Source organism: Falco rusticolus, chromosome 7 (assembly GCF_015220075.1).
Source record: "Falco rusticolus isolate bFalRus1 chromosome 7, bFalRus1.pri, whole genome shotgun sequence".
NCBI classification, from domain to species: Eukaryota; Metazoa; Chordata; class Aves; order Falconiformes; family Falconidae; genus Falco; species Falco rusticolus.
In genome coordinates, this window is record NC_051193.1 from 23,377,336 (window position 1) to 23,393,512 (window position 16,177).

Genomic DNA, 16,177 nt, shown 5'->3' on the forward strand with positions numbered 1-16,177 from the left:
CACATTGCCACAAATATTTGATTCTGTAGCTGTTGTTCAGTTCTTCTTTTCCACTAAGACTGATGAGACTGTTTGCGTGCAAGGATTGAGTTCTTTGATATTAGTTGTTTGCATTGCTCTGTATGTGCTTCAGTCAGCCAAGCACTCAGGCATTCTGCTAGCTTTCAGCACTTGAGTGTTTCCCTGGGAGTAACCAAGTCTTCTGATGTGCTTAAAAGTTAGGCAGTCACGGAATTGCAACTTTTTTCCTGCATCTGCGTCCAAGAAATAATTTCTCAAATTGAGTAGAGTAAGTCTGGAGTCCTAGCTGATAAAGAATTTGTTTCGTTAGCTATGGCTCACAAGCGCATTTTAGATTTTCGCTTTCAGGGGAAAAAAAACCAACCCAAGGTTTTCCTCATCCTATGTGTTTAAAGGAAGTATTTGTAGTAGTTTGACACTTTACTCCTTGTTAAAAGCAGTCCTTGGAAGGAACACAACTTGCTAAGGAAGAGCCTACTACTAAGGTTCTGTTACAAAAGAAAAACATCCCAAATGACAGAGAAAATACTGCCTTTCTCATATAGATTTTTCGTAACAAATTAATAATTTTATATTAGAGAAATCAGTTATGGGTTTTTTTGTTACATTTTTTTCTGAGCTTTAAACAGCTAAGCAGAAAGATCATAATCTTCTATTAATTCTATAAGTCTTCCATAAGCTATGGCTTCTTTTGTGGATATTTACTTTCATTCAATGTGCACACAACTTTTCTCATGGTGCATAAATGCACTGCATTGCTGGCTGTGTATGTTTTGATTTTTAAGGGGGTTGATTGGGGGATCTAGAAACAAAGGTACGGATTTTATATACTGATTTATAAAGGTTAATTTAAACTTCCTTCTTTGCCGGTGTGTAAAAAATAAATATTTAATATACTGTGCAAATTCTTTTCTAATAATTTTTCTTGCTTCACAAAAAAGGAGTTACCAAGGAAAATGGTTTTGTGGAAGTCTAGGAATTTAGCTAGACACCTTCCTGAAATGCCAGTCTGCCAGTGTCATTTCCAAGAATATACCTGACCTATATGGTGTGCTCTGTCCGTGCTTCATCTGTGCTTTCATCTCTTGACAGTGACAGTCCAGCACCTTTTACGTGGTGCACTTCAAAGACAGGAATTGGTGCTAGTGTAATCGGGCCCGGAGGGAACGTCTGATGCAGGGTTTTTAAGAACAGTTCTCTATCCAATCTGCATTTACCTTATGGTAGTGCACTGTGTCTCTAGTAAGCTGTTCCTGTTCCCGAAAAGCCCTTTCTAATCCATCCAGAGTTGTCAGTTTAAAATTAATAATTTTTTTCCATATCCTAAGAACAGGTATTACGGGAGAATGGAAGAACACATAGACCTGCAGTGTTTATGCATTTGGATCCTGTATCCTATTAGGGTAGTATTAGCTGTAGTCAGTGAAAAAGCATAAAGAATATACTGTGTTCATGTCTGTGGGTGTCACCACGCTTTTGCAGTTAATTATTTCTCTGTGACCACATGTGCTAATAGAGCCACAGCAGTTACAGAGCACAGTACACAGGGAGCGTTTTGTACTGGGCAATATGCGGAGTAAGGTCAGTAGTTACGTGTTGCCTTTGAGAGCTTGACGGAAGAGGAACCACGTGAGGAGGATGCCTATGCACTGGAAACAGGAGATCTCAGTTTAAAGATGCTGATAAGTTCTTCCGTGCGCTGGTGGGCTGGGGGTAGCGTGTGCCAGAACAGCCAATGCAGGGTCTCAGGATGGGTGCACCAGAAGATAGCGAGAGGAGATTCTTTGAAGGAGGGAATGAGCTAAGGCCTCTGTGGAGTGACCCAAACCAGTGAGGTTATATATTACAGTTTGGGTACAAGGTGTTCTTTCTGGGAAAGATTTCAATAAATACTTTATCTTTACAAGGTATATCCGAAAGGCAGAAGCTTAATCTTCAGAGTTTCTGTACAAGTCAGAGTTAAAGATACTCTGTAACAGATAGATTGGTTTTGTAGCAGTGGAAGGAAGAAGGGCTCTTCTAAAGACACCTCTTCCACCCCACTCCCTCCTCCTGTCTCGTGTGCTACCACTACTCCATCTTCAAGTGCTGAGTTGCTCTCTTTGCTGTTAGCTAAACCTGGTGGGCCTGCTTCACCTCCTGTGCTGCCTGCTTTTGATCTCTTTAATCTATGGACTAATTTGGCACAGTGAGTCACTGACTAGAAAATTGCATACTAACTGCAAGCAAGAAAGTATTTAAAATTACCTAATGCACATTTGCAGTCAGCTGACAAATGTAGCCAGCTCGCACAGATTGTGGGAATTCACACAGGTGGCTCAGCAAAGGACTTGACCAGGTTTCCCTTAGAGAGAAAACCTGCAGTGTCACACAGTGCTTCATAAACTTCACAGAGGACACTTAATGTAGGTCAGACAACTGTGTTGTCACCAAGGGATACTGTCAACTTCAAAATTACATTTCTGTCTGAAAAACAGTTTAAAATTTTACTTCTCTTTGCATTTCCTGCGAGTTAAAGAAGTTAACAGAAGTCTTCAGTCGTTTCCCTTTTATTAGTGCACTGGACAGACTTTTATGTTATAGTTTAGCTTTTCTCATAAAACAAAAAAGGTACAACCTTTGATACAACCAAAAAATCTGTATGTTAAGGACGTTCTAATTGAAAGACTTCTAGTCAAGAAATGCTAAAGCATTTTTTTGCAAGTACAAAAAACAAGCTGGCAGTGGCCTTTAACAGAAGAGTACTCCCACTGATATTTAACGTTTGCTTTCAAATCTATCTGTCCCAAAATGCAGAATGCCTGTGTAATGCAAAACTATGTGTGCATTTGCTACAGTGCTGAAAAATGCCTGCACATCAGTAGGAAACAGCAGTGCTGCTCCATTTTTTCCCTATTTCTTCTAGATTCTACAGTCTACAAATGGTAGAGTTGTGACTAACGTTTATATTTTGTCTGTGATGAACAGTTTGCAATTCTCTCCTAATTCATATGCATTTTTTGGTTTGGTACATGTACATAGGAAGCTTCCTGGATTATTGATTTCTGTCTCTGTTTTTTTCAGATTCTGCTACAGGTTCTCATTTTTTAGGTTCTGTACAGAGAAAGTACACAATCAAATGCAATATGTATTTGTTTGAAATATATTTTTGATAGTTTAGGGAAAGTACTAAGATGTTGTTTATAGGTAATGCCAATGCTTTCATTTCAGTCAAAGTATGATATTGAACAGTCAGGGAGATTTGCTCGGTGAAGTCCGCGTTTGCTTGGTTCAGACTCCTCTGGGTAAGAGTTATGGCAGCAGCAGTGGATCTATCTTGTGCTTTGTACGAACAGAGGGAGAGTAGAGGAAGCTAAACCTAGTTTGGTGTTGCTGCTAGTGAAGACTGGCCAGTGAGTAGTAAGTGTATGGCACCTGTGTCTCCAGACGCATGCGGTCTGTGACTTTCTAAGTCATGGTACTTTTCCCCAGGGCACCAAGGAAAAGCTGCCTGACAGTCTTGTCACTTCAGTGACGATGTGGGCTTTTTTTGTTAAGAGTGACATTGCTGATACATATCTTTAAGACCTTCCATACAGAACAAGCTGTGCCTAGTTTGTTCTGAAGAGTGCATCTCAGATGGGGAGCTGGGTTCATTCTGCCCTTATACTCCCCCTTCCCACAGTGTGTCTGCTCTAGCTGAGAGCAAAGATGCTAATCATCAAGGTATTTTGTGAAGAGGAGACCTATCTTCCAGAGGTAGCACCAACAACCATTACTGCATTAAATTGTCTGCTGAGTAGACTCACAGTCACTGCTGACTTGTGCTGATTCACACCAGCAGACTGAAAATGGAAACATTTGTGCTAGCTTCCAGCCCCTGGAACTGCTCACACCCATTAATATGACAGCAGCACAGTCTGATTTAAACACTGTGATGAGGAATTCAAAAAGGTAGAAAGGAAAATCCTTTTTCATGTTCCCTCAACAGCCCCATGTTAAATCATATTTAGGGTTGTGAGACAGTGTTTCAAATCTCTTTGTGCAGATACACCTTATTTCAGTGAAAATACCTTTGTGCACACCTATCCAAAGGTCAAAAGATTTTAACCCTCAGTTACTGTGAAGGTGTTGAGTGTTCAGCCATCATTTAGTTAGTTGACCTAGCACTTCATAAATGCTGCCTAGGTGTAGAAGGAGCCAGGTTTCTCTATGCTGTCAACAGAATTGCTGTAGGAAGGGTAGCATCCAAGCTTTAATGAAGGCACCTCTTCTACATTTCCCAATGTCTGGCCACTGTGGAACTGGCTGTGGCAGACCTGAGGGTAACGGATACAGCTGAACTCACAGGCTCACCAGTAACTTGTGCTTAAGTTTTGTGGAGCTTCTCAGCGGGGGAGCAAGGGAGGTGCTTACAGAGGAGCTGGGATGGTTTTGTCTGAAAGTATTCTGCTCAAGGCCTGAGCTGAGGCTGCAGGAGTGCCTTAGTTTTACAGCAGCAAGTGTACTTACACGTTGTGTTTACATCACATCATGCTGGTGAATTTGGGGTCGTTGAGGGATTTGAGGAGCTGCTGTTGTGTACCTCTTCCTCCACATAGAAACGTCGAACATATAAGTTAATAAGGAAATTGCTGTGAGCTTTATTCCTACACTGCATTTGTAAAATGCTTTGGAAGTAAAATGTTCTTTTTAGGAGCACAGACCAGCAGCATTAACAGTTCTTGGCGTCTATGTAAAGTCTCGTAATTTTTTGTAGAGGAAGGAGAGCACTGTGCTTTCTTTTCTGGCTAGTGACTCCCTTTCTTAGCCAGACTTGGCCAATGCTCCTCATACGCCATTTCTGAGTAAGCGTTGGCTGGTTCCCTTTCCTGCTCATTGATGGTATGAGGCCGGGGTCTGAAAGGACCGTATCTCCCACAGCAATGTCCCCCTCTGCGAAACAGGATTAAGTGCTGTTACCCAGGTTTGGGCCAAGACAGAACTTGGTACAGTCATCCTGGGCCAAGTCAGGCAATTGGGCTCATGGGGGTTGGCAGAACCATGCATGGGAACACTACCGAAAAACCCAGTGGTGTTCTGCAATTAGCGCTGATATGTTTGGCATAAATTCAGAGTTGGTTGGGATTTAATATATTTGTATTTGTAATGAAGAAGAGATACATATATTCATCAGAGTAACTTTTTTCTGCACAATTCTTGGCCTGGTCACCCCCCACACACAGGCCTGCTGAGCTCTGTCATTAGTACTGTTCTGTGATGGAGACAGTAGCATTTTGATCTTTTTCGCAAGGCATGCAGCTGCAGTTAGACTTTTCGTGCCTGTACAGTTTGTCAAAATCTGACCTTGATGTTGCTGTTGGCAGAAGATGTCCCTACCAGTTACACTTTTATGTGAATTCAATTTCAGTCATTAGTTGGATGATTGATTTTTATTTTTGCATTGCATTTTCCGAAAGCCAAGTTAAAAATCAGTAGGAAAGATGCCGTTGAATTTTTAAATGGGAATTCACCATTGGTTCATTCTGTGTTCGCTCCTTATTCCTCTTTTCTAGCTACTGACGCTACGTATAGCTGTTTTACTTTGTAGAGGAAGATCACAGAGATATTTTTCTCCCTTATCCTGTGACTTTCTGGGAGGTTTCATAGTAGGCCAAGAGCCCTGTACTCCAGAGGGAGAGAGTAGGAGCCTCTGCTCTTCAGATTGACGAAATGTCAGTTTCTTTAGGTATCAAGAGAGGGCAGTGCCTCCTCTCTTTTCTTAGAAAATAGTAAGCACTGGCATATCAAAGATGGCAAGAAAAGAGAATCTTCCCCCATTCCAATTGAGGGGGCCCCACAGTGGATCTTGTATAGGTTTGGGTCGGGGGTGGGGTGGAGAGGGATGGGTAATCTAAATCTGACAAGTCTAAAAGCGAATTTGTAGGAGGATGGAAAGGCTGATGAACATTTGAACTGGAAAGTTGTTTATGGAAGTTTCACTGAGTCAATATAGTGGTGGGAAAGCAACACCTGCATTTATAATACAGAAGCGTAGCTTTTCTAGATCCTTACTATTATTCGGAAGAAATGCATAATGCTTAAATAAAGACAAAAAATTATCCCCTAAACAGATAAAAGACTAAATGTTTGTCTAAAATTACAAAAACATTCATCGTCTCTTTTCCCCCTAATTATTTTACTAGACTATTTTGAGGATTGTGGTCCTTGGCATATGGGATTACATTGAAAACAAAATAGAGGTAAGCACTCCTACTCTTTGTACTGTTTTTGAGACACACACAGTAAGAATATTCAAACTGCTTTGGGTAGCAGTTTGTTGTAGACCTGATGCAATACAGTATCTTTTAACTCTGATAAATATGCACATTCTTCTCATTGCATGCAGGTATACATAGCTGTATGATGTCGTCTCTCTATGTGAGACACTGAGAAGAGTGCAATATTTGGAAATATTTTAAGAAAGGAGGGATTGTGGCATTTTTGTTATTTGTGTCTCTTTTGTTAGAGTTGTGCTAGTCTGACTGTTGGTACTGCCACCCTGGGATAATGAGCAACACAAACTTTCTGATAAAAAATAGTGGTTTGGCAAACCCCCCAATTTTGTTGTGAATTTTTTTTTAATTAAAATCAATTATGATAAACACTGTAATTTGTACCTCAAATTAAAAATGAGGTAGAATGTGCATACTGTTGCAAAGGCAGATAAGGAAATACATGTGTTAGAAGCAACACATAATCCTAAACTTAACAGAAATCTGGAGATCAGAAAAATTAAAAGCTCTTTCTTGATACCGGTCTGATAAATTAATACTGCATAGGATGCACCAGAAGAAAAAAATGGGTTTTCTCGGTCTAGAGGCTCACACATTTTAATACTAAAGTTGTAAACCTTTTAACATGTTTTTCAGAAAAACTGAAGTGAAACTTAAATTACTGATTCAGAGACTCATTAGTGAGACTAAATGCAGCAATTTCTGATAATTCATTTTGGTAATTTGAAATGGAGTCATATTGTTCACTGCCCATGAAATGGTGGCAGTAAGAAGTGTTTCTTTTCAACACACTAAATTGTTACGCACAATTCTGAATGTGTGGTGCTTATAAAAATCCGTCCCACTTCCTTATGCAAACCATTAATCAATGGTCTTTGGCAGCTGGGAAATGTCTCAGTAGGAGTGAGAACATGGTATTTATTCTTTTCTACCCTGCTAGGTGAGTGTAGGGCAGGCACACCACCATTGCCAGTTTGCTCTGAAATTTATTTACTCACACGTTTCTAATACTTTGTACAATATTCTTTTCTGATCTAATCCCAGTGCAACGAATGTCATACAAATCATTCTGAATAGTCCCAGTTGTCAAAATCCTTGGAAACCTAGCTGCTCAATAAAGGTGAGAGCAGGGAGTCTTTCTGTCTTGATGCACAGCCATTCCCACACACATTGTGCAGTCAGGACGTGACCAAGAGCCATCAAGTCTCTTTGCTCCATCGTTTTCTACTTGTCATCTTGATCTCTTCATTTAGACAGTAAGATCTATGGGCAGGGGCTGTATCCTTTTTTGGGATGACATAATGCCAAGTAATCAGGTAATAAATACCAATGATAATAAAACTCTTTGGCTGTAATATCATTTAGGCTATCACTTCTGCTTGGGGATTTTGGCCAGTGTTTCCAAATACCTTTCTCTCTCCCTGCCCTTCCACCACAGTTTATCTCTTCTCACCTCATAAAATGCACAAAGGAATTCTGTTGTGCTGCCTAAAAAGGATGCAGCCTTTCCGTAGCTTGATCCCTTTCAAATATGTACTGTAATTGCATTTCTTTTTGGCAAAGTGGGAGCCCTTCAAGACCCCAAGCAGGAATGGCAGCATTACGGTCTTTAGGAAGGGTTTGAAAAAGCTGATTTCTCTTTAGGTGTTTGATGGTGCTGTCATAATCTTGTCCTTGGCACCAATGGTGGCCTCAACAGTGGCTAATGGCCCCAGCAGCCCATGGGATGCTATCAGCCTTATTATCACACTACGAATATGGAGGGTGAAGAGGATCGTTGATGGTGAGTGGTGATACAGTTTATGACTCCCCAGAATTACCTGGCAGGATCGGAAAAAAGATTTTTTAAAAATACAAAAAGTTTCTTTTGCCACCACTGTTTCTGTCGTTCTCATTCCTCTTACATTTTAAAAGCACTGAACAGAAAAGTTATGACTCCCATGGAGGAGAGCAGGTCTCAAGTTCATGGCTGTGTATCTCCTGTTACCTAGGAGCCTTTATAATCGATCGGTTTGGTTTTCTGTTAGACATCTTCACATCCCCTATCCTGTAAAGCAAATGCCCTGACCTGCTTCCTGATTCTGCAAAATAATTGCTTCCAATCTGCTTTCCTGATCTTTGCTGCACCCTCTCTATTTCCATACAGCTAACTCTGTCTTGGGGCTTTCTTTTCCAAGTTTTCATCTGTAATACTATTTTTATGTCAGATTCCAGGAGCATTTTCTCACCATGGGGGTTCCATGCTGAAGGTGCTTTCTGCGGGGCTGGTGTGCAATGAAGCATGAATTGGTATTGTTTTGCACAGATCTCTGTAGGGAAGCACCAGGGAAGATGATAAAGCCCCAGCAAGTTGAGGTTGCAGAGAGCAGAGCTGGTGGCAGTGCTTGGAAGCAAGGACTTCACTGTTCTACTTTGTGTTCAGTGATTTCAGGCATTGCAGGTTACAGAGAAGAGAAGCGGAAAAGGAATAAATGGTCACTTTGCTCATATGTGGAAGATCTGAATCAAGTTGGTATGTTGGGTTTAGATGCCCAGGAAGCTCTGTATTCAGAGCTGAAGAAAGCTCTCCGACTGAAGCGTCCAAGAAAAGTTCGGGATCTCCTGTAGTTTCAGAAAACAACAAGAATTGCAGTATGCATTGAACAGCCTTGCTGATCAAGTCTGAGTTTGCCATAGTTATGACAGGAGCAAAATTGCCAGGGGTGTTCAGAAGACCTATTGAAAACTGGGCTGCAGCTTGGAAAAACAATAGAAGACACACGTCTTTTTCGTTTTTTTTTGAAATATCCCTCTTATTCTGCTATTTCCATTAAGGATTCATTTCTTACAGCGAAGTCTAGGAATTAAGTGCCCTGGGCTCTGGAATAGTTCTTTTCCTAAGGGAGCCATGCTGTTCAGGTTTAGAGGGGATGGGCCTAACTCTAAGCAGAAAATCCTCCTACCACACAATTCAGGAATTCTGTGGTAAACACTGGAAAAGAACTGTATTAGTGCAGCAGAAGCTAGGAGGAGCATGCTGGGCGCCTTTCAGCTCAGCCAGGCGAATGGAGGTCTCACCAAACAACATCTAGACCCTGCTGATGCACTGCACATGTTAGCTATCCTTCCCCACAAGAAATAGTCCAGTGCTTTTTCTATAAGAAATACTCTAGTTCTCCAGATGCAAGTGAAAGGGGTGACACTCTTTTTGGCCTGTAAAGGTTTTCCCTCTGATAAAAAAACTTAATCACAGCTGGGTTACTTTAAGTGCTTATTTGTGTTTTCCAGCCTATGTCCTTCCAGTGAAAGTGGAGATGGAGATGATGATTCAGCAATATGAGAAGGCAAAGGTTATTCAAGATGAGCAGCTGGAAAGACTAACCCAGATCTGCCAAGAACAAGGGGTAAAGTTCAGTTATGTCTTTCTTTACGCATAGCTTGTCATGGCAAATCAAACAGTTCATGTACTTTGCTGCAAGTTAAGGTTTGTGAAGTATCCCTAGGACTTCTAGTGTAAGGTGACAGGTCTCGGTGTTAAGGAAGTATTAGCCGCAGCCAGGCTATCGTCAGCATGCTATTTGTGAAACAGCAGTTGTCTCCCTCTGCTGCTGTGCTTTTGTTTTTTAAGGTGAGGAAAACAAAAGTATGAAATAGAAAAAAGAGTGCTTCCAGTGTGTAATTAACTGATTGAGGAAAGATAGCTAGACATGATACAAAGAACATGCCAAAGTGATTGCTGTTGTTGGCTGTATTAGCAGTTGCAGATATATTAAGGCCATATTCCTAGGAAAAGTATATGCAGTTGAAAGCTAATGAATCTCCCTGCTTTAAATGCAGAATGCAGCTTCCCTGTAGGTCAGAGACTCTTTTGGCAGATTCAAAATGTTGCAATAGAAGCTTCTAGTTCCTGGAACCAAGTCAAGATTTAAGACTTTTCCCAGGCCCCCAAATGTTGAGTGATTCAGTCTTTTGAGGTAAGGGAAGGTAAAGCTTAAAATATCTCAAATTAATACCTTCACATGAAAAACACATAAAACCACTGTTTTTGGGCAATGAGCCAGGAGTTTTTGCAGTTTGTCTCATGCAAATGAGTTCTTGAATAGCTTAACTTAAAGTAGAAACCAGGGATACCGGGGATGCATGTTGAGGCCCACCCTAGGTGGGCGTTCAGGTAACCGTCAAACCACAGCAGAATGATTGCCCAAGTGACTTGTTTCTTGTGTCAGTTGTAAGGGTAACTGTGAGGTGTCCAAATAAATCCTGGAGATTTCTAGCTTCAGTTCCCACTTCCCACTTGTGGTAGGTGCTTTTCAAATACAAAAATGAGGAGACTTGTAAGTCTGAATGGCTTAATCAGTCAAAAAGTTGACAGGCCTGAGCAGACAGGAGGAGAGGCAACTTGTCCCAGAACAGACCAACAGCCCAAAAGGTACATAATCTGAAGCAGAGATTTAGGTGCCCACATTTTACCGAGGAAGCTAAATACTGATGGTTTCAGAAGTATTTTAAGTCCCCAAATGGCTTTTTAGATTTAGTTCCAGGTCTCCGGGGTCTCAGCCTAGGATGCTGCAATGAACTCTTGGTAGTGTTAGGTTGTCTTGTCTGTGTGATGAATTTCAAAGACCTGTTGACACTGTGTGTCATTTCATAGCACTGTTTTAGAGAGTCTCTCATGTTAACCGTAACCAATTCCTAAAACTTAGGCTTGACTTTTGCCAAAAATTAGTTTCTTCCAACTGTCTAAGTATCTTCAATGGCAAAACTTCAGTCCTCTTCATGATGGCTTTGCACAGTGTTATTGATTCATGGCTCTGTCATGGTTGTGAAAAGAACTAGGAAATGGTATATACCCCATTTTACAGGGGAGGGATTATTCTTTGACCAAATGCACTAGGCAAATCAATGATTTCTGGACTCCTGTTGCAGTATTTTGTCTGTCAGACAGACAACTATTAGGCTAAAGTTCTTGACAGTCATACATTTGAAAACACTGAATTGTAGGAAATGTATTGTGCAGCCAGATAACACTCTCAATCTCTAGACAATTTTAGGTGTTATTTCATAGCCTTTGAATAAAGGTGGACTCATCCCAGGTGGGGTTCAGGAGCAGCTTTTGCTGCTCTCCATTCTCATCCATATACTTCTTATCTGCATTCCCGGCTTGCAAAACATCTGAGCATAGTAGCCCTAATCTGAGCTCTGATGGTTACAGCATAGCTGTACATCAAGCACAAAGAAATACTGCATTGGTAGATGAGTAAATCTGTGAAAACAAAGCAGGTTCTCTCCTAGCTTTCAAGTGTCATCAGCTATGGAAAAATAGGGACTATAGAAAAATGACAGCATGCTAATCCTTCTTATTTTACTGTCCTGGCTGCCTGCCAAACAAATGTCTCAGCTGTATAATATGAGGTAAATGTACTAATTTGCTACAGTTAGCAACGTAAGACATTGACACAAGTACTGCATCTTTCCTTTGTAAATTATTAGCTTCATAATTCAGTCAGGAACAACTTATCAGCATTATAATATTCACATTAACATTGTGTACAGTATCTGGTGGGAAAAATGTCTCCTAATGGTATTTAATGTCTAAAATTCTGCCAGTTTTTTTGCTTTTTCATTTTATCATCTTTTCTGACCTTTTTAAGGATGGCTTGTTTGTGGCATTTGTGTGCATCCCTGTGTTTTTGGGTGAAGGTTTGCCTCAGCAGTCTGGCTGTTCCCAAATCTGGAGTGCTGGCCACAAGGGATTCCAGTCTGCTGTGTGTGTGGTGCCATGTCTGGCATGGCAGATAGGGTGGCTGGCAGTGGCCTGTAGGGGTTGACCTGTTGCCTCTAATACATGCTGGGACATACCAGTGCCAGCCCAAGTAGGAAGAACGGGCAAGCCACCATGGTTGCCTACACCCCAGTAGTGGATGTAGATACTGATTCATTGTGAGGCTGCATCTTTGTGATCACACTGATGATTTGAGTTTACTTGATAATTATAGACAGGGCTGAAAACATTCCTGTCAGAAAGTCCCAACACTTTCTTTTCTGAGATCCTGTGTTCAGTTTCTTACTGCTTTGCCGCTTATCAGGCAATTGGGATTGAAATTCTCAAAGTCTGGCATCTTCTGCAGATGAAATTAATTTTGAACGTTTCAGACAAAATATTCATTATTTCTGAAGAGAAACTGGGGAAAAAGTATTAGCCTGTTTTGTTCAAGATTTAAAACCAAAATAATTGGTGGCCAGTTCTCTGAGAAGTCCCATGCCTTCCTGTTTTGAAGCTGGTACTTAACACATGACAGGCAAAACCGAGAGTTCCTGCTTTAAAAAAATAAATGCAGGAAAGATGCAACCTCCCTTCATCATACTTTTTGAAATCTGTTTCTTTTGTCAGTTGTACATTTTTTTTGGCCAGTGATAGGGTATCACAACTATAAAGTACATTTCCATTCCTAAATGACATTAGAGACATACTTCTGCAAACATGAAAACTCTTTCCAGATGTTGATTTTTGGCTAGCCATACATGTGAAAACCAGAATATGTTTTATAACTTATAGTTGCATGGACTACTGCTTTGTTCTCTGTAGTACCCCACTGAAACTGTTTGAGTAGTTTGCAGTTTTATTTATTGTCCATTGGCCAAGAAAGAAGTCATTGAAAGGGAGTGGAGCATGAGGGTAGTCAAGGCAGAAAATACTGAAAGGGCTGAGGTGGCTGTATAGGACTTCACAAAACATGAGAAACGTTAACAATCACAGTAGCAGGGATTTCTAAAAATGGGTAAAGGTAAAAGGTAAAAAAGTTTCACTGAAATTACTGTGAAAAACATGAAGAGTATTTTGCTGATGGTATTGTTTTATCAGAATAACTTAAATTGAAAAACAGAGTTCCAAAATTTCATTAACAATGTGAATTCCAGTCAGGGAAGTTGCTTTTTTCCTCTGGAATCACCTGTAAAGGAATTTCCACTTCTGATAATAGATATACTTATGTGATATTTTCTGCTTAACTTTCACAAGAGTCATTCAGCTGAGTACAGTCCAGCCAAGACTCTGTATTCAGCCTTATCGCAGGAGCTCCTTTTCTGTCAGCTTCTATAGAACTGGGAGTTTCATCATTCTCAAAGCTGCAACTACTATGGAAATTATAATTTTTATCTTGGAATATAATTTGTCCAACAGCTGCTAGTTTAATGACAGGGCTATTTAGCTGGTAAAATTACCTATCGGAGGAATAACTTATGTTATCCTTTTGCAATAATTTTAATTTATTTCAAACTACCAGTCATTTTCTTGGTGAATGGAAGGCAGCCAAGGTCATCCCGTGTTTCATTCTGTCCGTAAATCATTAGTTTGCAACTGTCTCCTGATTTTTATTGTTACCAACAATGGCTAAACTAATGGAAATAAACATTGGATTGTATCCCAGTGGCAGATGAGTTTTAGGGCAGGGCATTCTGTACAGACAGCACTAATAGAATTGAGCAAAGTTATTGCTCCTGCATTAGACACGAATAAGCTTCTGGCTAAAATGTTCATTGATCTCTCTGAAACTATGTCAATCATACTCCGTTGCTAGGCCATTAAAGGGAAGTACTGTATGATTCACTGCTAAGCCCCTTTTTGAGTCTTACATGCATGTTGTATAATATCTGATAGGGTGGGTGGCACATTTTATAAAACCAGGCATGTAAACTAAGATGTTGTCTAGAGCTTTGGGTAGGTCTCTATCATTTTACCTGCTTATAAATAATCACCTGATGCATTCTTTGAGTGAGGAGATGCAGAGGTTGCCCCATAGTTCTTTTTGGTTTGTTTCCTGCCAAAATGTTGCGAAGTTTGTGCAACAAGAGGACATGTAACAAATTTTGAACGAACTTAAGTAAGTTTAAACTTACCATCAATTAACTTTCTATTCATGCCTGACAATCTACTCATACAGATGGTCTCATATAAGAATCTCCCTTTTTTTTCTTGGTATTTTCACATTAGCCACCTGTATTACACATTTATCGCTGTCTTCAGCTCCCTTATGGGCAGGTGTAGCCAGGCTCTTCTCAGAGGTGCAGGGTGTCAGTACCCAAGCTTGGAATGTGATACAAGAACAAACATTTTTGCTAGAATGATCAGGCACTGGAGCAGATTGCTGGGGAGGTTGTGGTGTATACAACCTTGGAGATAATCACAACTTGACAGGACAGGCTTTTAGCAACCTGAGCTAAGCGGACTTGCTTTAAGTGGGTTGTTGGACTAGATGACCCTCACAGGCCCATTTCAGCCTAGATTAGCTGTGAGACTATGTAGTTTTCAAATATATTTTTTCTATTGCAAAGTATGTTGGAACTTACTGATAAAGGAACCCACCAGAAGCTACCAAAGTACATGTAGTTAAAAGATGATGAATATCATAGGTATCCTGGTAAATAATGTCAGTAGCAGTCTCAATTGGGCCAGTGCTCAGGTTGTAACTATCTTGGGTCAGGAGAGGGTTTACCTTACTCTCCTTGATAGCAACAAGTTCTCTTTCACACAACAGCATTATTTGCCTGCTGGCGCTCTGTGGTATTTACAAGGTTCTTAACACAGAGCTGATACCTATGAGTAAGTCTTAATTTAAACAGATCAAAGCATGTTTTGTAAGTTTATATGCTTTTTTCTTTTTTTTCCCCTCATGGTATGCATAATGTTCATCCTTCCTTAGAGGCTGAAGGAAGGATGGTCTACCTGAAAGCATGCAACATGGTTTTCTCAGTACAGCTCTTCTGCAGTACTCTGTGTTAGGAAGGCTCAGGTCTACATTCAGATAGCTACATCAGCTCCTACTGCAAATAGAAATTTCATGTGTTTAACTTGGCCCAGAATTTTTACTTAAAAAGACTGTTACATTTTATACCTTTTAATGATTTATTTAACCTGCCCTGGACTGTATGACATGCAGTCAGAGCAATCTCATTAGCTCTTTTACACATTAGAACTGCCCGAGGTCAGTGTTCAATATAATGTTCGATAGATATAAGCACCTACAACATAATTTGCTTGTGCAGTCTCTCATTGAATTATGCCCATAAGGAACACCCACTTCTCTTAGACTTAACCTTTGTTTTTAGTGGGTTGCTTTTAGTGGCTAAAACTGTATTCCAGTTTCTACAATATCTTGGGATAATTTTAAAGTAATAATTGGAAATAATTAATACTAAACTGATTTCCTGAGTAGATGCATGCCTTTTGTGAGCAAATACCAGTTTCTTGTTTAACTTTTCCTAGGTATTTTATTGAACATCCCTTCATTTTCTTAAATCGATCCTTAGGATAAACTGTGATTATTTTTTTTTCATCCCACCCAGTCCCTTTTTGAACATGCTAGAGACTCAGATTTTGGGTTTGCATTTGAATGCAGTATATTGGGTTGGGGTTTGGCTCTATCTTATGCTCTGCATCTGTAACAGGGTTACAGTTCTGCATCTCTGTGGAGCACGTACAGATGACTTTGCATCAGTAACAGTGAACGTGGGAGTGAGACGAACAGCATTATCAAAATAAATACCCTCTTCTCTGTCAATAAAAAAAATAAATTAGTTACGCAACAGTATTTCATTCCAGCTTTCTACTGTTTTAATGACTTATATAGACTTTAGGGCAAACATAAATGGGACCTGGAAGCTGATCATCTGAGGTAATGAAAAAGTGGAAGGGAGAGCCTGTGATAATTAGCTGCAGCTGTGTTGGGTTTGTAGGCAACATCAGTTTCTGCTGTTATCTTTCTGAACATCTCTGTGCGCTGCTATTCACCTTGCACGTGTTGCTGAAGTCCAGAGCACTGTGCTGCTTTACTGTGCCTAGGAATTCAATTTCCATATCTGCTCTTGACATTCTCATGTTCAGTTCTGGACTGCAGACCTGCTGAACTAGCTGCGTTAATAGCTGA

The 16,177-nt window shown here is 40.3% G+C and overlaps 1 protein-coding gene across 4 annotated transcripts in view; it reads left to right on the forward strand.

Annotated features, from left to right (window-relative positions):
• The window catches only part of TMEM266 (transmembrane protein 266), an 86,477-nt gene that overhangs the window by 51,765 nt on the left and 18,535 nt on the right, over positions 1–16,177 (forward strand). For 3 of the 4 annotated variants that reach the window (XM_037394212.1, XM_037394211.1, XM_037394213.1), the window contains 3 exons: positions 6,186–6,242; positions 7,920–8,058; positions 9,543–9,658. In XM_037394212.1, the coding sequence (XP_037250109.1) occupies positions 6,186–6,242; positions 7,920–8,058; positions 9,543–9,658 (312 nt within the window). The remainder of the gene's footprint in view (positions 1–6,185; positions 6,243–7,919; positions 8,059–9,542; positions 9,659–16,177) is intronic. The other variant, XM_037394214.1, reaches the window with a different exon arrangement.